This window comes from Chlamydotis macqueenii, chromosome 3 (genome assembly GCF_036417535.1).
Source record: "Chlamydotis macqueenii isolate bChlMac1 chromosome 3, bChlMac1.mat, whole genome shotgun sequence".
NCBI lineage: Eukaryota > Metazoa > Chordata > Aves > Otidiformes > Otididae > Chlamydotis > Chlamydotis macqueenii.
This window is the reverse complement of record NC_141558.1, coordinates 93,634,995-93,661,462: the sequence shown is the minus strand read 5'-3', so window position 1 is coordinate 93,661,462 and position 26,468 is coordinate 93,634,995. Positions and strand designations below refer to the sequence as shown.

General features: G+C 39.0%; 1 protein-coding gene across 6 annotated transcripts in view; it reads right to left on the bottom strand.

The window, feature by feature from the left end:
* Positions 1-26,468, bottom strand: part of RGS7 (regulator of G protein signaling 7) — a 256,555-nt gene that overhangs the window by 57,833 nt on the left and 172,254 nt on the right. For all 6 annotated transcript variants that reach the window (XM_086743449.1, XM_086743450.1, XM_086743452.1 and 3 more), the window contains exons 6-9: positions 17,963-18,014; positions 6,059-6,123; positions 4,119-4,195; positions 3,896-3,977 (exon numbers count right to left, since the gene is read on the bottom strand). In XM_086743449.1, the coding sequence (XP_086599575.1) occupies positions 3,896-3,977; positions 4,119-4,195; positions 6,059-6,123; positions 17,963-18,014 (276 nt within the window). The remainder of the gene's footprint in view (positions 1-3,895; positions 3,978-4,118; positions 4,196-6,058; positions 6,124-17,962; positions 18,015-26,468) is intronic.

Here is a 26,468-nt window from a genome sequence, read left to right as displayed (position 1 = left end):
TGGGATGTGTGATAAGGTTTAAAAAATTTAAAGGTTACTTTTTTTCCTTAGTTTGTTACTAGGAAATAATGGCATGAAACTCCCAAACCCAGAAATCATACATATTTCTGAATTTTACGTCTTCAGTGAATTATCTTAAACCCACACTTGCTGTTAACATTGCTACTGTCTTTACCGGACATACCAACCCTGGATAATTTGTCTTACTATAATAAAACAAACAAATATTGGTTTTGTTTTTGGAGAAAATAAAAAGGTTTTTTTCAACTTATTGTATTTAAGAAGTATACAGATGACTTTCAGGAGAAAAGGATACTTGCCCCATTATCTTCTAAATTCATCTGAATCTCAACAAGTAACAAAGAGGCCTTTATTATGCATTCCATTTAAATTACATTAATGTGTAACTCGGGAAGTGAATCCTTTGTAGCAGCAAGACATAAGCTGTCCTTGCTCGCTACCTAAAAGAGTTAATTTAATAGCAAGATCTTTCTACATTGTCCTGGTTTTCATAGAATCATAGAATGGTTAGGGTTGGAAGGGACCTTCAAAGGCCATCTAGTCCAACCCCCCTGCAAGGAGCAGGGACATCCCCGACTAGATCAGGTTGCTGAGAGCCTCATCCAGCCTGACTTTGAACGTTTCCAGGGATAGGACAACCTGTTCCAGTGTTCTACAATCCGTATTGTAAAAAATTTTTTCCTAATATCTAATCTAAATCTACCTCGCTCTATTTTAAAACCATTACCCCTAGTCCTATCACAACAGGCCCTACTGAACAGCCTCTCCCCTCCTTTCCTGTAGGCCCCCTTGAGGTACTGGAAGACCACTATAAGGTCTCCCCGGAGCCTCCTCTTCTCCAGGCTGAACAGCCCCAACTCTCTCAGCCTGTCCTCATAGGAGAGGTACTCCAGCCTTCTTATCATCTTCGTGACCCTCCTCTGGGCCCTCTTCAACTGGTCCATGTCCTTCTTATGTTGGGGGCTCCAGAACTGGACACAGTACTCCAGATGGGGTCTCACCAGGGCAGAGTAGAAGGGGAGAATCACCTCCCTTGACCTGCTGGCCACACTTCTCTTGATGCAACCCAGGATGCAGGTGGCCTTCTGGGCCTCAAAGGCGCATTGCCTGCTCATGTTGAGCTTCTCGTCCACCAGCACCCCCAAGTCCTTCTCCTCAGGGCTGGTCTCGATCCATTCTCCGCCCAGCCTGTATTTGTGCCTGGGATTGCCATGACCCAGGTGCAGGACCTTGCACTTGGCCTGGTTGAGCTTCATGAGGTTGGCACGGGCCCACCTCTCCAGCCTGTCAAGGTCCCTCTGGATGGCATCCCTCCCTTCCAGCATGTCAACGGCACCACACAGCTTGGTGTCATCGGCGAACTTGCTGAGGGTGCACTCTACCCCACTGTCCATGTCGCCGACAAAGATGTTGAACAGGGCTGGGCCCAACACGGACCCCTGAGGGACGCCACTCGTCGCTGGTCTCCACTTGGACATTGAGCTATTGACCACGACTCTCTGAATATGGCCATCCAGCCAACTCCTTATCCACCGAGTGGTCTGTCCATTTTGGCTGGGAAGGACCTGATTTTCTTTCCAGTAGCTGCTGTGTTTTAGTAGGGGATTTGGTATGTGAAGAATCTTGAAAACAGACTGGCATTATTAGTTGATGCTAAGGAGACCAAGGACTTTTTCCAGATTCCTAGGTTTCACTAATGTGCAGGTGCAGGAAGCTGGCTTGCTTCCCTCTTCTACCCCTTTCACCACCTTAAAGTATCTCTTTTTTTAAAGCAAAATGCAGATTTAATATTCATAGATTATATTCTATATGTAAAGGTTCTGTACCAGCACTGTAGCTAGGTAGGTAAGAAATAAATCAACTAGGGATGAGAACACCTGGAAAAAAAACAAACAAACAAAAAAAAAAAACCCACCAAAACCTGAAAAATGTTTATTTACTCATCTAAACAAAAAAAAAAACAACCAACAAATAATGAAATATTTAGTCCTCAAAATTCATTTTCATTTAAAAAAATATCATTGGGGTAGATTTTGAACAATACTGTCACTGCCCCAGCCTCTGAATCTTTATCAAGAGATGAAAAACTGTAAATAACAATAAGTATTGATGCCAGATTCTTATCCAAACATTACCTAATTTTCCAAAATTAGCTCTCCAGAGTTGTAGCAACATTTCTGTGAGTTTTTGGTAGTCTTTTAGGTGGCTTGAAAAGCCATTAGAAATTGCAATTAGCTCTAGCATCATCTTCCTTTTTTTCAGCCTGTTATGCTTTTAATTTTTATTCTTTTTAATCGAAGCTTCTAGCTTTTACTGGGACAGTAAATTCATAACAATGTTTTCAAAAGGAGTATTTCACTAACTAGTGAGAAGAGTTGGTTAGCCAAAGTATGAAACTCTCCATTTTTCTATTTACTTCTCCTAAAGTCAGGAGCCTACATTGCTGACTGTAAGCCAGCCTTTTGCCTCTAATATTTCCCAGGTATGCCTACAGCCAGATTAAAAACATCTGCTGGACCAGGCAGATTTATCTACAGTTCAGCCAAAGCTCTTAATCAGATTCAGTTTCCTCTTGGTCTGGTCCCTTTAATTCTCTCCTTATTGTCTGCCTATATCTTAATTTGAAACTTCAAGAATTCATCTTCTCTTCCAAATCTGGAATTCCTAGATTCAAACCCCTTAGATCCATTTCTGCAGCTAACATCAAAGCTGTCTGCATCTTCAAAGTTCTCAGGTCCATAGAAACTTTCTGTGTTTATTCTGTTTGTAGCTCCCATCAACAATGGTAGATTGTTTTCTGCCCTCCTTCTTTATTTTATGCCAGTGACTAGACAATAATGTCTCAGTCTTCTTGCATCTGATGCCTGAGGTTTGAATCTTTCACTTCAAATTATCTTCTCTACTTGACACTCTAAATCTTGCAAAAAAAAATCCATTTATTGTACTGCTCTTTCAATTCTACAGTCACAAATGTAAGCTGACCATGTCCAAGTTTATTATTTTTTATTTGCAACTTTCTCACTGTATTCACCTCTTCTACAGGTATCATCACCTAACTTTACTTCCCCAGAACAATTAGTTTTAGTTAAGTATCTTTTCCTAGTCTCACAGTGGAAGATACAGTCTATATTTGGTCTCATTGGTAATAATACCAAACTCTGTACATAGAAAATGAAAGCTTAATTCTAGGTAAGGGAAACAGATACAAAAAAAATGCAATTGTTGAGTTCTCACAGTTTAATTGGAAGTCTTGTTACATTCGATATTCTTTTGCAAAGTTTTCGCTCTCAAAGGTAGTTAACTATGTAAGAACTTTTGGTTTTTTTTTTTTTAATTTTGTTTCAGATGGACTTTGACAAAGAACTCAGACGAATCTTGTTTAGACAGGTCAAAGTCAACAATATCTAACCTTTATGTACATAAAAATAGCTTGGAAATATGACCAGAGTGAAGCTGAAAGACTTAGCAAGCAAAAAAAAAAAAAAAAAAGAAAATCAAACAAAACCCAAAAAAACCACTAGATTAAAAAAGTCAGGTTTATTTAAAAGTATTTTCAGCTATGCTGATAATTTTGGTTGTGTGACTCATACCCTGGGAAACCTTTGAGATGGTCATAGTCAAAGACAGGTATCTTCTGATTCAAGAAATCAGACACAACAAATCTATTCACTGAAAACCCTGAACAGCATACACACATCTACAGTCTTCAATAGTAGAATGATATAAACTATAGATCCTGCAAGAAAGGGTGGTGGGCCCCAACCCCTGGCCCTACAGCCCCTTTCACTTGTTCCCAGGCTACCCCAGTGCTCCACAGAGGCTGATATTTATCAGTGATCTTGCTCACAGGCAGAGTGGCCCCACCAGCACTCACCACTGGCCGGTGCACGTCCCAGAACGCTCGCTCTTGGCTGTCAAGAATTTTCCTCTCTATCTTGTCTCTCTTCTTGTCCACTCTGTCAGTGTTATACGATATTTAAAAGAAACAGCATTAACAATGGTAAATCTAAACATAAGAATGTCCAATCACTTTTCCCTCCCCTTCTCCCTTCACAAAGCATGCAAAACCAAAACTCCTCATCTTCAAAGGAACTTACTTTGCTTGTGCTTCAGCTTGCATAAAAATAAACTCCCACTTCCGAGCAAATGCTCGCTGTAGCCTGGCCAAACTCTCCTGAAAATACATCACAATTTTAGTGGCTTAGGTTCTATGTTATTTACTATTTATAAGCTTTTAGCTTATCTTTCCTTCCCCTCGCCCCCCTCAAGATGTAATACGAGTCATTATATCTATGCCAGTGTAAATGTACCTTACTTATCTGATATAAAGTCTTTGCTTAACACCAAACAGGATGAAATACTAGATCTATCTACTTTTGAATGCCCCAGCTATTTTAGTTTTGAAACTCTGACAAGGGTGGATGCAGCCTTCAGCAGAACACAGGTTTTCTGAAGCATTTTTATATACTCAGCGCTTTGTAATAATACAAAGAAATGTTCTTTTTTTTTGAAAGTATCTAGTACTGAAAAAGAACAGCACTACTTTCCATACTGGATGATCCACATGACAATTCTCTTCAGTCATCTATACAAATGGTTTGCGCTGAACAATGTTGGCTGCCTATCAATTAATTTAAAGTACAATAATAAGAAGCTATCAATATTTTGGTAGTATCTTCCAAGATCTCCACAGCTATTCTTATTCTAAAAAAAAAAAAAAAAAAAGGCAGACTACAGTTCTTCACTCCTGTAGAGGAAATGTATGCATGTTACAGCCCGCTGATAATAATAGAAAGAAGAATATTTGTGAAATCATAGCAAATTTTTTTCCTCCAGTGATGTTGGAACAGTTTCACTGTCTGTAACAGAGCTTTTCCAATCTCTCCTCAGCTTAAATGGCAGCAGTAAGCAGTCTGTTAACATGGAGAAGGCTGAGACTCTTACCTTCCTCCAAAAAGACCCCAGTTACCCTTGTGCACTGCTTTCACTGAGACTAAGTGAAAAATGGTCTGTAAACTTCCTAACAAAAAGTGTTGCTTTGACTGTATTTCAATGCATTGGAAATGTATCTCTATGACGTACTTACTGAAAATAAAGACTGCAGAGAGTGAAGAGGAGACACTCTAGAGATCTTGTCAATACCAGTAATGGCTCTCATGGATTGCATACTGGAGGTGAATTTTCTAAGGCATGTAAGTATAAAATTATGCATACCCCACAGTGCAGTACACTGAAAAGCAAGCTTGTGCCAGAAGAAGCAATAAAGTGTGTCAGCATGGTGCTGTGGCTGGTGTAGTTGGCATGTTGAGAGGCCTGGCTGACTATCCAGCTATCATGTCACAGAGGCACAGCTGGACAGCTTTCAGTGCAGAGCCAGGCCTGTTAATGAATTTTATGTTGACGTTTTCATGAAAAATTCAGAAACTTTTTGGGGGATAGTGATGGAATTAAAGACATTTCTCTCCTTAGCGTGTGCTATCCTCATCAGCTAATGAAGCTCCCTCTTCTTCCAGCTCTTACTGGTCCGAGTTATCTCACCTTGCCTGAGGCACAGCACAACTTTCAGGGAGTGGGAAGTGCCTCTAATCTGACCCTCTTTACCCCTTGTCCAACTGACAGGACAAGGGCTCGAGCGCCAGCAGCATTTTAAGAAAGAGATTTATATTTCTACAGCTAGCAAGTGCTTTTGAAAATGTTGCCCGGGATCCTTCATTCAAGCCTTACTCAGTGTAGAGTACAGTTCCTTTAAACTCTTGTGGCGTATCAGGGACTTGTGAACAGTTATTTCTGATCCTGGCACAGTGATCTGAGCAAAGTAAGATTAGAGATGGACCAAAATCTCAACTTTTGCCCAGCTAACCTTCGCTACAGTCTCTCAGACAGCATTTATCACTACTGAGCACCATCAGACCCATGTGCTGGCAAAAGTGGATAACTAATAAATTTCCACACATAATATCTATAGTTCTCATGCATAACATTATTTCACATGCTCATTAGGCCCAGCAGAAAAATTTACTTTTCCCCAGGTACTTACAGCTTCATAGTCTGCTAGCTCTAGCCTTGCTTTGTTTTGCATTGTCCGCTTGCAGAGGTAAACGGCTGGAATAGAATAAAATAACACAGAATTTGCTACTATCTCACAAACACAGCAGACAGACATCTAGTGGCTTCATCTCTATTTCACTGCTAGCTTTTTTGTTTGATTTCTCTCTCTTTTCTAAAAGGCTTTAAATATAAGATCAATGCTGCCAGTATTGTAACTAAAATGATGGGTCAGATAAAGACACTCATTAAATAATTATAAAATCTGCTTTATGCAACAGACATCATATACAAAATGCATGAGATACTTGGGGGGAGGTTGTTTAATGGCCATGGAACTAGAACATTAAAGAAATACTCTCATAGGTTTTTAAGAACATGTATACAGAGTTTTGTTTATTTTTACTTTATATTTATAAATCACAAAAATTCAAGCTAAGAAGATTTTAGCTAAAAATTAATTCCAGATAAAATTCAAGTTTCATACAGATAGTCGATTATAACCAATATTTAAAACAGAAAATTATGGGACACCAAAAAATGAAAAGTGTATCATGTATTAGATATAATAAGAAAAAAAAATCTTTCATTTATTTTCTAGACCCAAAATCCTTCAGCAGAGCTGTTCTGCCTCCACCTCATTCAGTCAGAGCAGAATATTGACTAACAAAATGGAATATTGACAGCTAGATACTGAAAGGTTGCAGGGATGAAAATGAAACTTAAGTCAACATAAACAGCACAGTGGTTTGCACTGCATCACTTGATGTGGAATTCTTTATGCACTCCATTACCCTTAAATGAAGTACATTTCCAACAGACACTATTTAGCATCAAATACTTCACATCAGCTCTGAATAATGTACAGCTTCCCCCATCGGTAAGACAATGAGTGCAGCACAATTCCTTACTGTGCAATATTTACCCACTTCATTACTTCAGAGCACCTTCTTGTGTGTGTGAGAGGGAGGAATCTTTTGATCAGTGTAGACAAAAAAAAACCTTAACTTGTCTGTGGTCTCTACAATCAGCATCAAGAGCCCGTATTTACTGGTTGCAGTTAGGAATGTCCCTGCTTCCTCATTGTCACCTTGTCCAATACAGGAGCAAAGGTGAGTAACTTCACACAAGAACCTAACTCTTGCAATCACTAGGAAGAAATAAGTGCTTATCTTCTATTTAGCTTTAATTTTTAAGGTATTCACATCCATTATATTTTACAACTCCATGGAAACATTTATTTCTGACAAGTCACCTGCCAATTAATGCAAACTCACTCCACTGGATGTTATTTCAGTGGAACTGATGACAAGCATTTTAATAACTTCCACTGCTGTTACAGGTGTTACTTGATGTAAAATGAAGATATGCAGTTTTGTCTATATTTTCCTCATTTTGTGTGTGTTATCTGGTCTATTTTCTGTCATACTTCTTCACTTTCCAGTCCCATAAGAAGCACTGACCTCTTTCTCTATTCCCTGCACTTTCATGTCCCCTCTGGTTCCAAAGCAATTTCTGTGTCTACAAAATCTACAAACACAGATACAAATCCAGGTCACACACCAAGTGCAGCAGGCAAACAGCTTCTATAGCCTCAGTTTCCATCCATTTTTATACTAGTATGCACTTACACTAATGCATTGGCATGCATGCTGAAATGTCACACAGAAGATGAACGGATGAATTCTGGACCCTCTGTACCTAGGCTGCATCCACAGTCACTACAGTGGTGAGAGAACACTGAGGAGTGAGATTTAGCTCCATGTCATTTAGCTCCTTTTACAGTGAAGCATTTTCCTTTCTTCTCCTTCAAAACCAGTTATTTCATTGAAAAAGAAAAGAAATAATCCCTAAACCCCTTGAAAATATTAGCAGTAACAGTTTTAAGAATTCCAGGGGTCAAATTTTGTCTAATCCATCCAGTCTAATATAATATGAACAGAAATAAAACAAACTCCCTGGTTGCCTACACTTGCTTAATCCCTTGTAAACCACATTCTCATGGTTCCTGCATAGGCACCTTTAGTCAGTTTAGCGCTTCCTTGAGTCCTGCGATGGACATCTTTTGAGATTAGCACCTCCTGCCACCTCCAATGAGATAGGTTTTTATTAAAAAAGCATCTTCAGATCACAGAGTTCTCAACACTGGCGAAACAACCAGCAGGTTACCAGGAGCAGGAGAGAGGAATCAGCTTGCCACACTGTTAATCCAGCATTGTATCTAAGCAAACTCGTCTTCACTGTGTGACTGTACTGCAGTGTCTTCCCTGCAGGGTTCTTTTAAAGATTCGTTTTACTCCAGCTCCATACCAAATGGTCCATATAAGAACATTTGGGTTTCTTTATGGGCATATCTTAGCCAAGACTCAAAAAATAATTTTAATCCCTCAGACACTTTTTCTCTGGAATACCCAGAACCCTCCTCCTTCAGGAGTCTAAAGGTTACAGTACCTGTGTCTTGAACTCTATGTCAGAAATGTTTCTGTGTGCCAGTGTGAGTAAAGCAGAACATGCTCAAGAAAGATTTAGTTATCTAGGAAACATGACATATTCACTAGTGTAGGAGAAAATAGTCCTGGAAGGACATTCCTACTCTTTGACTCAATTTACTGCCATTGCTGTGTGCTAACAATTACATCATTATTATAGAAGTGCATGTCTGAGGATCTATTTAAAAACTGCTTGTAGCTCTTCCTGAGAAGAGCTGGCAGCAGCTCAGGAATTTGAGTTCACCAGTTCACACTCTCGTTATCATATTCTTTGGCTTGCCTGTAACAAAATTCACTAGCACATTAGAAGGCAAGAAGAATGTGAGAATCACTCTTGTTTTCAGCCAGAACATTTGAAGACATAGAGAAATGAGGTTTTGCTTTTCTGACTTTTAGAGCAATGAGACCTGACATATGGATGCTCCCATCTTTCACAGGTATTGCTCCTTTTCTGCACCAAAACACATGTGAGGTAACTGCATGTCTCCAGTAGCCTGACCTTGAGCCTCTGGGGAGGATGTCAGTCAGTCGCCTGTTTCCCTCTCAAAGCAGAGTCAGGAGCCCTCAGCATTTTGGAGAATGACAGCGTCTACTTTTCTAATCCCACAGTTTGTATGAGTTGTCAATGTTTTTACAGCTTCATGCAGAAGTGCAATCTGCAGAAAGGTTCTCCAACTAAAAGTCACTCTATTTCTCTATTTATTTCTCTATTTATCTACCCCCACCTCCCAGAGCCCTGGTCAGGGCTCTCAGTACACCAAGGAGCTGTAATTGCCCTGAGCAGCGCATTCCAGGTCTTCACTGAGGTCCCCTGTGCCCAGGAGCTGTGCTTAAGACCAGTTACTTCCCCTGGCCCTGGCTTAAGCTATGTTGTAGGTACGCCTCTAACCAACCCTATACCTTACCAACACTGCCCTGACCTTCCTGGCTTGACCTTGGATCTTCCTGGTCACTTGAGACTTTTTCGGCAAGGCCATTGCCCCTGCCTGCATGGTTGCAACCCTCAGCTCTTGTTTCTCTTCCCTAGCGGAGCTGCCCCCTCTTGCTGCTGCCTGACAGGGGTGCTGAAAAATGCTTAACATATGGATGAATGATAAGCAAGGAACAAGGTCTGATTAATAACCTCAATTTGCTAAACATGGACTGCCACATGCGCTTATTTTTAGAGACAGTGTATTCTGAGGGATTTTGCAATTAACATAATTGCCTCCACTAAAGTGAATTATATATTAGATGCTATAGCTTGTGCTTTGGAAGTTACTGATTATCATGAGAAAAGAGATTTGCCAATAATTTTAAAGGTGGTATTAATATGCAACATTTCATAATGAAAGATGGTCAGTGATGTTTATAAATGGGCATTTGAACCACAAAGCAGTACTAAAACACACTTCGGTAGCTGCGCAGTAAATACAGAATACTTGTTCTTGAAAATTCTGTTCAGGCATTCACAAAACGTGGGCAACTTGAAAATTTAAAGTGAGATTGCAATGTTACAGTGAGTTGCATGAAGAGGGTGTCTGGGTTTTCCCTCTTGCAAGTTTTTACACTGTTGGATCCAAAATAACCCATTTTCATGGTTAGCTACCCTTCTTTCCTATTCTTGACTGTTCAGTTGTACTTGAATCTCCTAAGAAATCTCTATAGATTTTTTTTTTTCCTTAAATAAGGTCATAGTGATAATTACAGGTTTTCTTCTAGAATCAGGAAGCTGGATTGAATACAAATATTACACACACTTACTGAAAAAAAAAATACAGAGCTTCCACTCAAAAACTAAAGTGGGGAATCTAAGCTTGTTGCTAAATCTTCCCTCTCACCACAGCAGAGAAAAAGCCTCAGGTAAAGTCAATGAAAGTACAACCAGGCCTCTGAAGACCATGGATAATGCCACCTACACATCCACCACCATGTACACAAACTTAGTCTCCCTACATGATTGCTCCAGTGCCAGTGGTGTTACAGCTTGATTCAGCCCCAGATGGCGGATGTAACTTTCGGTGAACACTTATTATCTCCACTGAGGCCAGATTAAATTTATACTTGCTGTGAGTCAAAATTCTGTTTTTTTCAGAGTTAGTGTGTACATGCCTAGTGAGTATTTAAAGAGCAAAGAAAATAGAAAGTACTGCAAGGTCCATGGGTTTCAAAGTGCCCTGTGAGCAGACAGAAGTTCTTCCTTCATATGAGTGCCTGCATCACATGCAGAATTATAGGACAATTGCCACAGAACATGAATGTGGGATGGAGAAAATGAAATCCACTATGTTATTTAAACACCAGGATTTCTAGAGCTATTTATACCATCTATAGGTCACCTGTGCTTTTATCCAACAACAACAACAAAAAATTTGCTTTTTGTAATATCTATTGAGTTTCAGTTAGTCTTAAAAAAAAAAAGATAACAATTTTTAGGTGGACGAATGGTTCACAAATCAGCCTTATGTATCTATAAAAAAACCTACACTCTTTAGTAAATGCTAATAACATTAAATTAGAAGAAAGACCATGATAGCTTATATGCACTGAATTGCCAAATGGTCACACTCCTCCCTTTCTCTACTTTTTACTATCAGATCACACTATAACATTTAAGGAATGCAATTTGATTATAGATTTAGGATAGAGGACTTTCTTACATAAACCAAGGGCAAGAAAAATCACATTTCAAACTACCAGAGAGCAAAAGAATTAGAAAAATACAAATTCATCTTCAACACACAAAAGTTCCCAGGTGACTTTTGCCTGGAAAAGTCCTGCAGGGTGACAAAAAGAGGTAGAGAAGAGATGCCACCCAAGCTACATAAACTATGGGATCAGATAAAGAATGTCTTATCGTCAAATCTAATTTCAAATTTCATCCATTGAATTACTTCATACTTCTTGACATTGACATAATGCTTTCAATTTGCATCTACCTCCTTTTAAGGTTATCAGATTTAAGGGGGACTCAAATGTACTTGCTAAAAAGCTTCTTAGAAGTGGAGGTGCAACAAATTCAAATACACTGATTTTGCATAGAAACCACTTAGGGCATGTGCAGTCCAAGACAAGGCTGAGGATGTCAGAAATTAGTATTTTCTTCTAAATGGTAAAAATCAGATGGCATCAGAAGGTGGTCATGACTTGACAAAGAGGAGAATTACTCTGTGCCCATCTGGCAAAGGGCTATGTTCTGGTTTTGTTTAGTGAGGGGGCCCTAAGGTGGCAGCTTCTGTAGGAAACTGGTAGAAGTTACTCCCCTTTGTCCAGTGGACTCGGCCGTGCCTAGGGCACACCCACTGCTGGCCAAGGCTGAGACAATTGCTAGCAGAATGTCCCGTGATAATGCCTCTGCGATAATATATTTAAGAAGGGGAAAACAGAAAAAAAACCCCAGAAGATATAAAGCAGCTGAGCAGGGGCAGAGAGGGGGAGGTGTGAGCATTGTGGGCCTTGCAGGCCTCACCCTCTGGCCTCCCACTGGGCAGCCGACTGGGCCCAACTCAGCCCAGCCTGGCTGCAAGAAGTGGAGAGGAGATGAGAAGTGAATAAGATGTAAAAAGGATCCTGAGAGGCGTCTGCCAGCCTGTTGTGAGGAACGGCTGCAGATGCCAAGGTCAATGAAGGAGGAGGGGGAGGAGTAATGTGGCTCCTGGCCAAGATTCCCCTGCAGCCTGTGGTGATGACCATGGTGAAGCAGGTTGTCCCCCTGCAGCACATGGAGGTCCACAGAGGAGCAGAGATTCACCTGCAACCTGTGGAGGACCCCACGCCGGAGCAGGTGGAGGCCTGAAGGAGGCTGTGGCCCATGGAGGGCCCGCTGGGACAGCTGTTCTGGAGGGACTGCACCCGTGGAAGAGATGACCCACGCCGGAGCAGTTTCACGAAGGACTGTGGCCCGTGGGAGAGACCCCACAACGGAGCAGGGGAGCAATGTGAGGAGTTCTTCCCCTGATGATGACACAGCAGCGTAAAACAACGCGTGATGAACTGACTGCGACCCCCATTCCCTCTTCCTCCCTGTGCCGCTCGGGCGGGGAAGGCAGTAGAGATAATGTTAAGCCTGGGAAGAGGGAGGGGTGGGGGGAGGTTATCTTGTTCCCTGTCTCATTATCCTGCTAGTTTTAGAAAAAAATGAATAGTTTTCCCCAAGTCGAGTCTGTTTTGCCCGTGACAGTAACTTTAAGGATTTTCTCCCTGTCCTTATCTCAAACCTCGAGCCATTTTTCTTATATCATCTCCCCCTATTCTCTCAGAGGGTGGGGGGAGTGAGAGAGAGACTGTGTAGTCTGGTCCCGATTGGGGCTGAACTACGATTCAAGACAGTGCATGACCACAGAAAAAAGCATTTGTTGTCCTTGCTCCCTTCATGGCCTGAAAGCTCTAATTTCCATATTGATAATGAAACAGACAAACCTATTCAGATTACTCAACACAGTAATTTGAAAGCAATTCTGAAAATTATGAATTATGTTTCTAAACCTCTAAATTTATTCTGATAAGAAATTTTATCTCTTTTCTATATGGGACCTAGATGCAGATTATTATAATGCTTTTGAAGTAATGCTTTTAAAATAATGTTGCAGAAAACAGGCACTTGGTTCAGTTACCTTTTCATACCTGTGCATACAAATGCATTGCCCAGACACATTTTCCATGTTCCACATTTTTGAAATAAGTAACACATTCATGAAAGAAAAATTCATGTAAGTACAAAACTCTGAAGTGATGACCTGATTGGAAAGCGTTTTCAGAAAATGCCTCCCACTTATAGAGCCCTTGCTGTGGTGGTTTGTCAGTGTCAGAATTAGCAAGGATCAGAACAAAACTCAGGACATGCTTGTTGAAGTGAGACTTTCTTTTCACCATTTATATGACAAAGATAGGTCCCAATGAGCAAATTATGTAGCTCTGCAGAGAAATATAATGGGATACAAATTCAGAGTGGAAAAAAAACTTGTATGTGACCTCTTCCATCTTTCTGCTAATGTAAGTCTGTTTCCTAAAGTTCATTTGATTCAGTTCTGCTCAGATTAAATTTTATGCTTAGCAAGCACTGGCCCCAGCCACATTTTATTGAGGGTCTACTCTTCTGATAGACTGTACTCCTCACTTAGTCCTGCCACCAAGATCTTAGTCAATATATTCTCTATATGTAGTTTCTTAAAGCAAAGTCACTTACTTAGGGATCCACAACCCAGTCTTAGCAACAATTTAGCACATTACTTGAGTCTGGTGGAAAGAGTTTGTTTCTTACTACACCTAGAAATCCAGTAAATTTTGAGATGCTTTGAGATAGGTCCTTAAAGGAAGGATCTCTATTAAGGACCTAAGAGGATTGCATGTACGAGTCATTGCTGACGCATGCTGGTTGTCACTAGCTGTTGAAAAAATGGGAATTGGGCATGAAGATTCAAGATTATAAAACTGTAGAGCTCTCCAGAAACTGTTTACACTCTATTGGTAAATTTCTCCTCGTTCTTGTGGCATAAATTTTAACAAATAAATTTGTATTCATATCTGACAATTTATATCAAAGAAAATGCTATTCTGCTACCAGTTTTGCCCCAAGCTACTGACTCATATTTATGTATTGATTTCCAGAGATGCTGAGCACATGCAGTTTTCCCGTAGAGTTCAGGCAAGCAATAGGGCTTAATATTTCTCAAACATAAATTGCTTACTAATAAGCTGTTGCCAAGGGAATCCTGCCTGAGCATTTGGGCAAAGAAATTATATAATGCATCCTCTGTACAGTTCTCCTTCTAGTCAACTACTCCATGGAAAAGGGTGCAGCAAAATGAACAAAAATTTCTGAAATAATTAAGTTTTCATAGAGAGATTTGAAGCTAGGCATGTAAAATAAGTAGGTAACATATTCTAGAGAGAAAATTATATGAAAATTTTCAATATGCGAAAAATGATACATGATAGTAATTACATTTGAAATTCTGATATTTACAAAATTACATTTGTAAGAAAAGAGAAGGTGATTACAGGTAGGTCATATGCTCAGCCATTAGCTGTGTTCATTTCCAGAGCTAGTTTTCTGAACTGAGATCCAGTTCTATTTGTCACAAAACCAAATCACAATTCATGAACATGACTTGACTCACAGGAAACACAAAGTGATTTAAACTACATTGGTCTCAAAAAAAAAAAAACAAAACTATAAATGTGCATACTTTTTTCATTAATAAAAACCCACTGAAAACAATGGGATTCTGCACAGAACAACATGTCCTGCATGGGTGGACTCCAAGACATATGGCATTAAAGCGGGTATCTTCAACAGATGGAACCTAAGAACCTGCCTTTTTGAAAATTACTTGCAATTTGAGCCATCTCTCTTTAGATCTCTTATAGTATGATTTTCAAGAAAAATGGAGGGAGATTTTCAGCATTTTGTTAAAATTAACAGTTTCTTGGTAACCTCAGAATGATCAGATGGTCAATATTTTGATAGTTACAATCAAAACCAAAGGCTACATGATTCCAATAAACTAACCCAAGTCCTCTTTTTGCCACCAAAATATAGCACTAGACTATAACTTTATTATGAGAACAGGTCTGCAGTTTCTTGACATTTTGGAAGATTCTATTTTCATGTCTTTTTTCTTCAAAATTTCTTCAGATAAATATTTTTAATAAAACTATTTGATATTACAAGCACATGTAAAACAAGAAATTATATTTTTGAGAAGATACTAATGTATTGTACAACGATAAGATTATTTTTTTCCGAGTTAGCTCTGGTAATAAACTAACACATGCATTATCTCAATCTAATTTAATTTCTAGTTTAAGATTAATTATTTTCCTGGCAGTATACTACATTCTGGACAGTAACCCAGCTGTGGGTGAGTAATGGTAAATGGTTGGATGTAATTTTTAAATTAAAATAAATTTGTAGTGTATTTTCAAAGACTTGTAAAATTAGGTCAATGCTACAGAAAGTGGTTTGCTTTGTTAATAACTTTGATAATGGAAGATTACACAGAAAGCATACTTCTTGCTGGCCTTGGGAGATGCCTAATGCCTTCCACAATCATCAGTTTTAGGAGGTGCAGTTTCAAGCTTGTTCAGGACAAGTGCATGAAAATGGAAACACTGCGCAGCACCATAATACTTGACAAGTACAAAATGCATTTGCATATCTGTAGTAACATAAATTCTATTTATTATATTTTCTAGGAAGTAACAGAACTACAGAAAATCTGCAGAACCTCTTTGCAGTGTATTTGAGGTGGAATTTATCCTTTAATATCCTCAAGTTGTTTCAATCCTTCTTTAGATTTATTTTGGATTGTTGAATAGCATCTGTTTAATTTTTCTGCATTCCTCTGATGACCATTGTTTACAACAGTTACGTGATCCTTTTTGCAAGCAGCTGTATTTAGTTCTCCTCTTATCTCCTTTCTATACTCATAGAAAGGTATTGGAAAAAAGTCCTCAGGTCACAAGGCAAATGTTGACTTCTGGGACTGGCAGCATGCTAACCTAATAAGGACACTATTGAAAGGTTGTCTTAAAGATTTATTTTCCTGCAACTGCTCTAGTGTTAGCCAGTTCTGGCAATATACAGCCACCTTAGGTAGATCTAGTACAACCCTCTGACCCTGGTGCATGGGGGAGCTGCGACTGGGTTTCTTACAGGCTTGCACCTTTGGCTCATGACTTGGAGCAATGAGATGGCAGGGTTGGGGCTTTCCCTTCCTTCACTCCTCTGCAACAGAATAGTTTAAATTCCCCACTGGAACATATTTTACAGGTCTTATATTTAAATCTCAAAACCTCTAAAACCAATACATTTACTGCTTAACAAAGGCACTTCCCCACATGATGAAGAAACTGATCCCAAGTCCAGTTCTGTATTTCTGGCATGTGAAAACTGGACAGATTGTATAAGATTTCCATTTACTAAGTCATGTAATTGATTGCGCAGTCCAGTGACTGGAATGTTAGTGTCTCCTAATTTAGATATTAATAGAAATTTTCTCAGCCTGATCTCAAGTTCAGACCTGTTAAGCATATATTTATTTATTAAAATCCCCCTGGTAATGTAATATGCATTATGGTTAAACAACTCAATGTGTCTTAAAACCATAATAAATTACTCTCTGATCTTTAATATATTAGGAGACTATACTGAAGTGCCCCTCTGAGAATAGCAAATAAGACTTTCAAGGAAAGGAAAAAACATTACAATAAGTGGTAAATCCAGCACTTCTCCTTCAGTGACTGATTTCCCCATATGGAGTGGCTAATCAGTCAGGTGAGGTATGAATTACTCCCCCTTTGTAGCTTTCAATAACTATTTGCCGGACATCTTCAAATCTCAGCATTTTAAAGAAAGATGAACATTTTTCTCCTTCTGTAGGATGAGGAAATTGTCACAATTTTCAAACTCTACCTTGAAGGCACTCAGCTCTGCTGAGAATCTCAGTGTGAAATTATTTTTTTTAGTAATGTATTTGTAATTAAACTGTGTCCACTGTGGAAAGGAAGGAAGTGTCTGTTGGAACCATCCATCCCTGTGGTTTTCAGCTCCCAAGGGCTGAGATTGAATCCATATTACAAGTGAACACACATCCAAATTTCTGAAAAGCTGTAAATAGAGACTTTCAAATTTTAATTTTTTGAAAAGGTAAGATATCATCTACATGCTTAGTTACCTGAATAAGGGACCTGGTCTTCAGGTGAGCTGAGTACTCATAGTATGGATCAGAATGAACAGGAGACAATACATAGATAATCCATTTTCTTTAAAAATTAGGTCACTATTTGGTGTACAGAGGCACCTAATTTTGGTTATAATTTTATGAGGGTTTTTTTGATGCTTTACTACCTGTTATCTTCAGATTTTCCTGCCTAAGCACACATCAGTAATTACAATGTGTAATTTATTAATAAAACCCCAAGAAATAGCAAATAAACAAGGTATTTTCTAATATAGTTCATATTAGAACTATATCAGTTTCCATAAGAAATCATTTTCCACACTATGTACATCAGAAATAAGAGGTCTAAACTAGGCACATCATTGGCTCTGAATCTGAGAATAACTACTGCGCAACCATCAGTAAAGTGTCCTCTGCTTCACTGAGACTTTGTGACTGTAAATAATTGCACTTCCTGCAGCAAACAGAAGATGTAAGTGGCAAGGTAGGTTTTGAGGAGTTTTAAGGCTTTTTTTTTTTTTTCCCCCTCATATCAACTCCAAATCTTACTTCAATAAACTTTTAAGAAACTTTGAAAAAGGTAACAACACATTCATTTCAATATCAGCAATTCTTGCACAGGAATTACATGACATATAATTATGGTTTTAACAGTGGGATGATTAAACAAGACAGACTGCAATGACGTGTTCATTCATATAACACATAATTCCCGAAAGAAATAGGAAAGATTTCTACACTGACCATAGTCTGTGTTTTCCGGCTCCCAACAATTTGATGGCCAAAAATAGGGTGTCTATAGACAAAACAAAAAAGTAGGGAACTCGAGTTAGACAATGCAAGCATTATACAGTCCTTGAATTGATACTAGTTTTCAGAGTCAATTTACATTTTTGAAAGATCTGTTGTTAACTTGGCAATGTTGAAATAGACATCAAAACAGAAGACTACTTTTGCATGCTTGTTTATTGCAGTGGTGTCAGAGTGGCATTGAAAAATAAGAACAAAGTGTTCTTTTTATTCTTAAAGTTCAGGGAACAAAATCCACAAGGTTAGGTAGTGAGGTTGTCTTTTTCATCTTCCCCAGCAACATACCCCTCAGATGTCCTGAAGAATCAGTTTTAGAGGGTGAAAAGACAGAAGATACTTTGGGGTACATTCAGTTATTGATTTTGGAGAGTTTTCTTTCATATGTATTAATATTCAATACTCTTTCTTAGGAGTTGTTTAAAAATGCCACTAACATAAGCTTTTTTCACAAAGTTATCAAAGTTTTTTTCATTTGTTGAAGTCTATTTTTTTTCCTAACTGTTCACCAATTGTGATTTAAAATATTATTGTTTTAATGGAAAGCCAATAAATGTATCAATAACTAGTTCAATACTATGCTTATTAAAACTGTGATAAAAGTATTGTTGAAATAATTCACTTCTACCAAATGAAGACTATAAAACCATAGAGGCATTTTCCACACAAATAATTTTTTAAATGGTAAGTTTTTGTTAAAATGTAGAGGATTATAATATTTTATATGTAACACATATACAGAGAATTATATATTATTTGAGCAGTTGAATTAATCTTAGTAAATAGGTGGATTGGTCTGAGTGTTATTTCAAAACCGAAGTGCTTCCTTCGGAAAAACCCTTTTTACTCTTTCTTCCTTACTAGTTTTTTCTCAAATATCTCCCAGCTGGAAAAACGGAAACCTCTCTTGCTGCTGACTTCCCTCAGAATTGTTTTAATGTTAATCTGCAAACCAACAGGGCTGAAGGGTGACACAGTCACATCTATTGTCAGGTTAAATACATACGTGAATAATCTCTCTCCATTCTAACAATGATCCATCAACTTTGATAGGAGCAATTTAGAACTTGCTGGTTATCAAGAAATAGCAACAAGTTAAAGGGTAAAAAAGAAACTACCATAAGCCAACTTCAAAGGCTGAGATGTGTTTCTTGCAAGGTGTTTTGTGTTCTGTAATGGAGCAGCAATAAGTTATTTTCCTATAAACTATTCCTTAGCAGTGCCACTGAAATCACAGTGACCAGTACAAGCACAAATGGGTAGAAGAAGGTGAATCCTTAAACAATGTATGGCAGCACTCAGCGAATCCTAGAGAAGCAAGATGCTATAAAAGTAATTTAACAATGTCAATCGTAAAAAGCATAAAGTCACCATCATTTAAATATACAGTTTTCAAACTCAGGGAGGGAGAACAGTAACTTTAATCTCTGTTTACGAGTTCAAGTTGTGCTTCTGGAAAAAGGATGCAGTGAGGGTTGCTAAATACACAGAAACTATATCTGCTCAGGCAGCTCCTGAGCTGAAACTGGCTGGGGCTCAGATCTTATTTAGAGGGGAGTTACAGTTATGGTGACAGATGGCTGGAGAAAGGTGCAGGGGAAGAGCCCTTTCAGAAGTAAAGAGACAGAGATTCTTCCAATTGTGGGTATACTTGCTGCAAATTCCATATTAAAACTCTGCATACATACTTAGGATTTCTCTAGACAAATTACATATACTCCCATACCAGCTGAGATTAAAAAATAAATTCTGTCTTCTCATTTTGAGCAAATCCCAAAATTGCTTTTGGCATTAACATCACATCAGGCTGTGAGGAAATACTATGTATTCACGACTATATGTTACGATATAAGAGGAGGACTCTGTTGATTCATACATAAATGAAAAGTTATATCTGGCCAACAAGAATATTGCAAGAAATAGTTCTGAGAGGCTCTCAGAGAGATTATATCAATCAAGGTTAAATCAGATATTACTGTTTTCAGTATTCAGTTAAAATAACGCAGTAAACTTTTATTGGGACTTGCACATCGGTGGTGGAGGGAGTGTGGTCACTAAACAGAATATGGGAAGGGAGGCAGGATCTTCAATGTTGTGAAATGTCACTTTAGCTCACTAGAAGGCGGAGGTAGATGGCCATGACTTTTCTGAAGGATGAAAAGGTGCGTGACAATGGCAGTACTTGCTTCTAACAGAGGGACTCAGTTTAGACCAATGCTGAGGGGACGTGAATATGCACGGAGGACACTTTTTCCCTTCCGAAGGGGGGAAACTTTTGAGGGAATAGATAAGATAGATTTTGTTCCATTAGAGAATACCTGACCAAGATTTTACAGATATGTAGTACTTTGCGTGAAAGCAACTGCAGGATTAAACTGGTATTCTGCAAAGACAAGCACAGCAGCACAAGGGCCAGCAGGTTCAGAGAACAGGCAGAGGAGGTCTCTCAGGAAAGTGAAGTGAGGGACAGATGGAAGGGAGATGGCAGTTATTGAAAGAGACATAGTAAAATTCCAAGTACCTTTAGACAGAAAGAGTAGTGACAGGCCAGTGTAACCACCCTGGCAATCTCCAATCAACTAAACATGAAAAAGGGGTCATGGAAAAAGCACAAATTAATGTGTATGCTACTAAGGATGAGTCTAAGCCTTCCTGCCCTACTACACCTGTGGAGATAAAAGTGGAAAAGTTAAAACAGAAACATAAAAGGTTTCAATAGTGTTTTATAAGGTAAGCCAAAAAGAAACCCCAGCAAAAGGCAAACATTATGATATGAGAAAGAGGTTCAAATAAAAGTTAGCATAAATAAGTATGGAAAATTATTAAATTCCTTCCTTGTTTGAGTCTCCAGAAGGAGGGAGATAAAGGTCTTCCTGCCCAGGGAATGACAAGCAGGCATGAGCTCTCTTTGCTGATGCTCTGCCCTGGGCAGGCACAAGCTCCCTCCGAACTGCAAGCTGTGATCCTGCCTGCTCAGCGCTCGGATGCATTTAGTGGGACCTGCTGAGAAGCACAGCTCAGCAGCTCAAGCACCGCGACGTGGCTGGAGCTGGCCACCGGCCAGCTGGCTCTCAATGGGAACAAAGTTCAAGTCAGCCTGCAGTCAGCTTTGTGAACATGCCCAAAATTAATTTTGATGTGAAGATAAGACCACAGGGCAAAGTACAGGCAGGAAAAAAAAAAAACCAACAGGAAGAGAAATATTTATATGAGGTCAGACAGTTCAGGTTAGAGGCCCGATGAAGTTCAGCAAAGAACACTTAAAGAATTACTGTGTTTTCATGTGGGTAAACTAAGTTTATTGGTAGAAAACAAAATCGCCTCACCAAACAAAAGAACTACTCCTGGTTCCTCATTATTGTGAGGAATATTTACATTGCACATGTAAATATTATGAAGAAATTTTTGCTTTAGTACTTCTCTTTCTCCTCTAACACTCTATAGGATCTAGTACATAACTGGCAAGAGTTATCAAAAATATTGGACTGTCTGCATGATGTTTAAAGGGGTGAAAGTTACATGAAGGGCAAGTTATACATGGAAAAAATACTCATTCAAGTAACCCTTGAAACATAGTGTCCTGGTTTCAGCAGGGATAGAGTTATTTTTCCTCTCAGTAGGTGGTGTGTTTTGGATTTCATGTGTGAAGAATGTTGATAAACACCCTGATTATATGAGTTGTTGTGAATGAGACCAAGGACACTGTCCTGCTTTTCAAGTCTCACCAATGTGCAGATGCAGGATGCTGGGAGAAAGACAGACAGAATAATTGACCTAAATTGGCCAAAGAGAGTATTCCATGCCATAAACGTCATGCTCAGTATTATAACTGGGGGTTGGTCAGGACGGGTACCTGCCTTCCTGGCATCCATCACTCTTTCTCATTCACTGGCATCGTTCCCTCTACCTTGCTGATTCCCTTTTGCTCCTTTGCTTGCCGCTTGGCTTCGTTTCCGTGGTCGCTGCTCGGGACGGGCTGTATCGGTCATTGGGACATCGGGTGGTGAGAAATGTACATTGTTCATTTTGTATATTTTAATATCCTTATGTTCTGTTATTATTGTAGTTTTCCTTTATTATTTTAGTAACCTGTCTTCATCTCAACCCACGAGTTTTCCTTCCTTCCCAATTCTCTCCCCGATCCCGCTGGGGAGGGGGAGGGGGAGGGGGAGTGAGAAACTGTGTGGTAATTCGGTCTAAACCATCACACACGGGCAGTTATTTAAAAAAAAAAATCACATAAGGCAGAGGAGCCTCAGAAGACTTCAGTAAGGGGAAGATTTACCTTTTTCAGAAAGCAGAAAAGCTGAAATTTTTCTTTATTCTAATCTTTCTAGATCTAGTGTCTAGATTGAACAGTTTTAATACACTATCCATTTCTGAATCCTTACAACCTAAAGGTTACTAAAATTTGGATTTTTCAAAAACATATTAGGTCACTGACAGTATAAAGCCCCTAGTAGATGAGAAATAAACAGTACATGCTACGTATTTTGACTAAGGTAAAGTCCTACATTATTTTTTTTTACCAGCAAATAAAGAATTATGGTATCACTATGAGATATGTGCTCAAAAGCAGCTACAGCTGCTGATAAAGTTGTATTCAAAGAGTAGATAACTATTATTTACTTTCAAAGCAAAAAATGGCATTGGTAGGTGCAGAAAGAAGAAAAATTCTCCTAAAATTAGGCACAAAAAACAGTGGTAAGGGACAGGATTAAGGTTTATACAGAAATAAAGTAAGAAAGAAAAATCATTTAAAAAACCCGAACACTGAAAATGAAACATGATAAAGAAATCAATTTCTCCTTAAAGGATTTTTGCAATGCTGTGATTGTATGGAGAAAATCCATCAACAATAATCTTGTGTGTAGTTAAAATTACTGACGATTTCCCAATGGTGTATTCCACATTTTCTTGCCTAATTGCTTGATATTAAGAATCATAAAGTTCTGGTCTTAATCTGCCTCGCCATGTGTCATGCACACTGGATAAACCGGAATACTCCTTGATAAACTGTAGCAATAAAAGTAAATCTCAAGCAATGTCACTCCTGGCTGAGAAGAGATCCAGGGAGAAACCTCATCATAAGGCTCCCATGATAGTTCAATTCGGTTATTAGAATGATATGTTAAGATTTTGGGGAAACATGTATCAAGGTCCCTTGTTCAGCCTGGCCCTTGAGTGCACCAGACAGCCCCTTGCCTGTCTCCACTCTTCAGGAGCACCCTCTGAGTGCATCACCACCACCCACGGCTGCAGTCCTCCTCAGCCCCAGCACCTTATGAGCTCCTACCTGCGCAGAGATTTATTGTCCCAGCCTCTGCAATCAGGCAAGTTAACGTCGAACTTGCACAAGGTCTCAGACAGAAATCCCTGGAACATTTAACTCCAAAAACTTGATTTTCCCACAAGTGGAGTCTGAAGTTTACTTTGTCCCTTAGGTGTTACAGATCTCAAATAGTTTAATCTCATAACATGTGACTATAATGTATGTGCTGAGTATACATCTTTCCACTTCTGTTTCAAAGTCTCCATACAATTTCACAGTTCATATATTTAATAATCTCAGAAGTATTTGCTAGAGATGTAATCCATGAAGATCAGGGAAAGATTTGCCTTGTAAAACAAGGAAAGATTACGAAGTAAGAAGAGTCCGATAAGAAGATCCCTGGTCCACTGAAGGAGGTCAGGAAGGAGAATGGGAAGTGTGTGCAAAGGAGAAAGCTGCTTGCTCTCATCTGATCTCTTAAAAATCTCCCACAGCATTGCAAGGAGGCTCAGCCCATGTAAATGACCTTCTCTATACCTGGACTATACAAACAAAGCTTGGTTTAACTATTTGTTACAACTCTCATAAGTTCATTGCAGAGGAATTATAACATCCCTTGCAATATCACATATTCCTACAGCACAAACATTATACAATCTGTGTGCCTTGTTTCTTGATGTAGAAACCCTACATAAATGAAGATTTTCCCGAGGGGAGTTATGGACATGGTGTAACATGTTGTATCTCAACACTACCATTTTCAAAAAGCTTATGAAATATCAAGGAGTTTTTTATGAAATGTAGAAAACCTGAAGGAATTATCATAGTTAAGAATTTTAATTTTCCTCAGAAGGAAATGTGAAGCAGGTCGTCATGAACAAGTATTAAACAGGGAACATTTGTCATTTTGCCATGACATCCCACTTAACGCTGGAAGGAAGGTGGGTGGTGGAATGGTTTGGGGAAAGTCAAGTACTGTTTATCAGCCCAGGCAGAAATAATGCTGCCAGTTTTTATCAGTACACTTTTAAGTCACGTTGTTTAATTGTATCTGTAATTTGAATAAGCAGCCAGGACCAGTTAGAATCTAAAGAAATAAGGCTTACCTAGCACTGCACATATGATCATAGAACCATTTAAGCATTCAGAACAAAACAGGCTGTGACAAGGATCTTTATGCTATTGATGAAAAACTAGTTTTGGACATTATAGACTAATATCATTAGTTAAACCTAACCACAGAAATCCACAATCCTCCTGTTAATAAAGTCATATGAAACAAAATCCTGTAATATGACACATATCCCACACTAAACAAATCGGCAGCAGTGGCTGCTATGCATCATGAGCAATCCTGTGATAAAACAAATAGATCTGCTTTGGCCCTACCATAAAAATTAATCAATAATAATATCTGAGCTAATGAAACAGCCACTTGTAAAAATCAGTGTTGCCCATCAGCTTTTATAAAACATGATTAATTTCTATACATTGAACTGTATTACTGAGGAGAGAAATCATTAAGCATCTTTTAGCTATCCCTTGTTGATAGGAATAGGAAAAGAATGGTTGTTTCTGAAGCTGCTCCACTCCTTGAAATCTTTTAAAATCTAATTACTGGGATGGAGGAGGAATATTCCAATCACTCATAAACCTTCCTTTGCATATTACTGCTGTTCTTCTCACAGGCACCAGGGCGTCTTTATAAACAGCAGAAATCAAGTCTTTGCTAAAAAACAGTTATACACAATCTCAAATGCCTTGCATGATGAATGGCAGAGTTCACGAGCATTCAGTTTCACATTCACTGCAGTCGACTCAAATGATCTCTGCGTAAAGGTAAGATGGCTGGTCTAGCATTGTCAAGCCCATAGAAGGATGCCAGCAAGTAGTGCTCCACAGTTAGCTCAGAAGTATTAAAAAAGAGGTTGAGGAAGTTGGAAATAACAAAGATTTTGGCTCTGTGACACCTCTTTTCTAGCCTTGAAAGCAGATGTGCATGGAAAGCAGTGTGGGGAGAAGTGTGTCTGAGTAGGGATTGAAAAAAGAAAAAAGGGCACTGATAGGGCAGTCAGAAAGACACACACAGATTTGAAATTATATTTCCCTCTTTGAAACCTAAGCAGAACCTGTATATGCTGAGCCTGAGCTGAAGAGACAACGAATCAATCCTTGCACCTGCAATTGCCAAACAAAATCTGCCAAATGCTGATTTTTTTTTTTTTTTTGTATAAAATCTGGCTTCCAGTAAAATCCTGCCCTCAAGGCAGGACAGATGATCCAACAAGGCTGTGGAGAGTGGCTGGAGAGCTGGGATATTCAGCCATAGCCTCAGTACTCAGAATGGCCAGAGGCTGGCCCAGGTCGGAGCCACGAGGCAGCTGGCCGAGCAGGGCCAATTCAGAGAGATGCAGGAAACAATGTGATTCCACCTGAGACACAGCATTTCACACTCTACACTATTTTGCAGCAAAGATATTCCATGATCCTTACAGTGATTTCTATATATTTTTATCCCATATTTTAAGCATGGGAAAACAAGGTTAAATGTGTTTGTCAAGAAAGCATTCCCATTGGTGGAACAGGAAAAGACACCACAGGTGAAACCTTCATCTTGACCAAATCCATGAGTTTTGCTGCTATCTTAACCAGACTCATGCTTTCACAAGAAACTGTTCCTTGTTTCACTTTTTTTTTTTTTTTGCAGCTATTTATGCCTTCCATCTTAAAAGTTACACACCAACATCAGAACCTAAACTTCAACTCTGAAAATTAATTTACCTAAATCATGAATTAATCTAATTAAAAAATGGCAGTGTGATTATCACTGGCTTCAAGTATCCTAGGAGTTTGTTTAAAGAGAAAAGATATTAGGAAACATTATTTTTTTCTCTATGAACACTGAGACACATAATATGCTTATGCATCTTGTAGAAGAAATGACCATATCTTTCCCTGGGAGACTATTATAGTTTACCAGCTGAGAGGGCGAGTCAGGCATTCCTCACCAGGATGGGCATATTATCACTTATGTGGACACAGGCGAAAGGTCTCAGTGAATAATCCCTGGCTCCAGGAAGATCTGCTTTCTAAGATGCAACTTGCTTTTCTTGTTTGGGCCCCTCATACCCTATTTGCTCTCAGGTAGAGGAGGGTGATTTAGCAGGTATT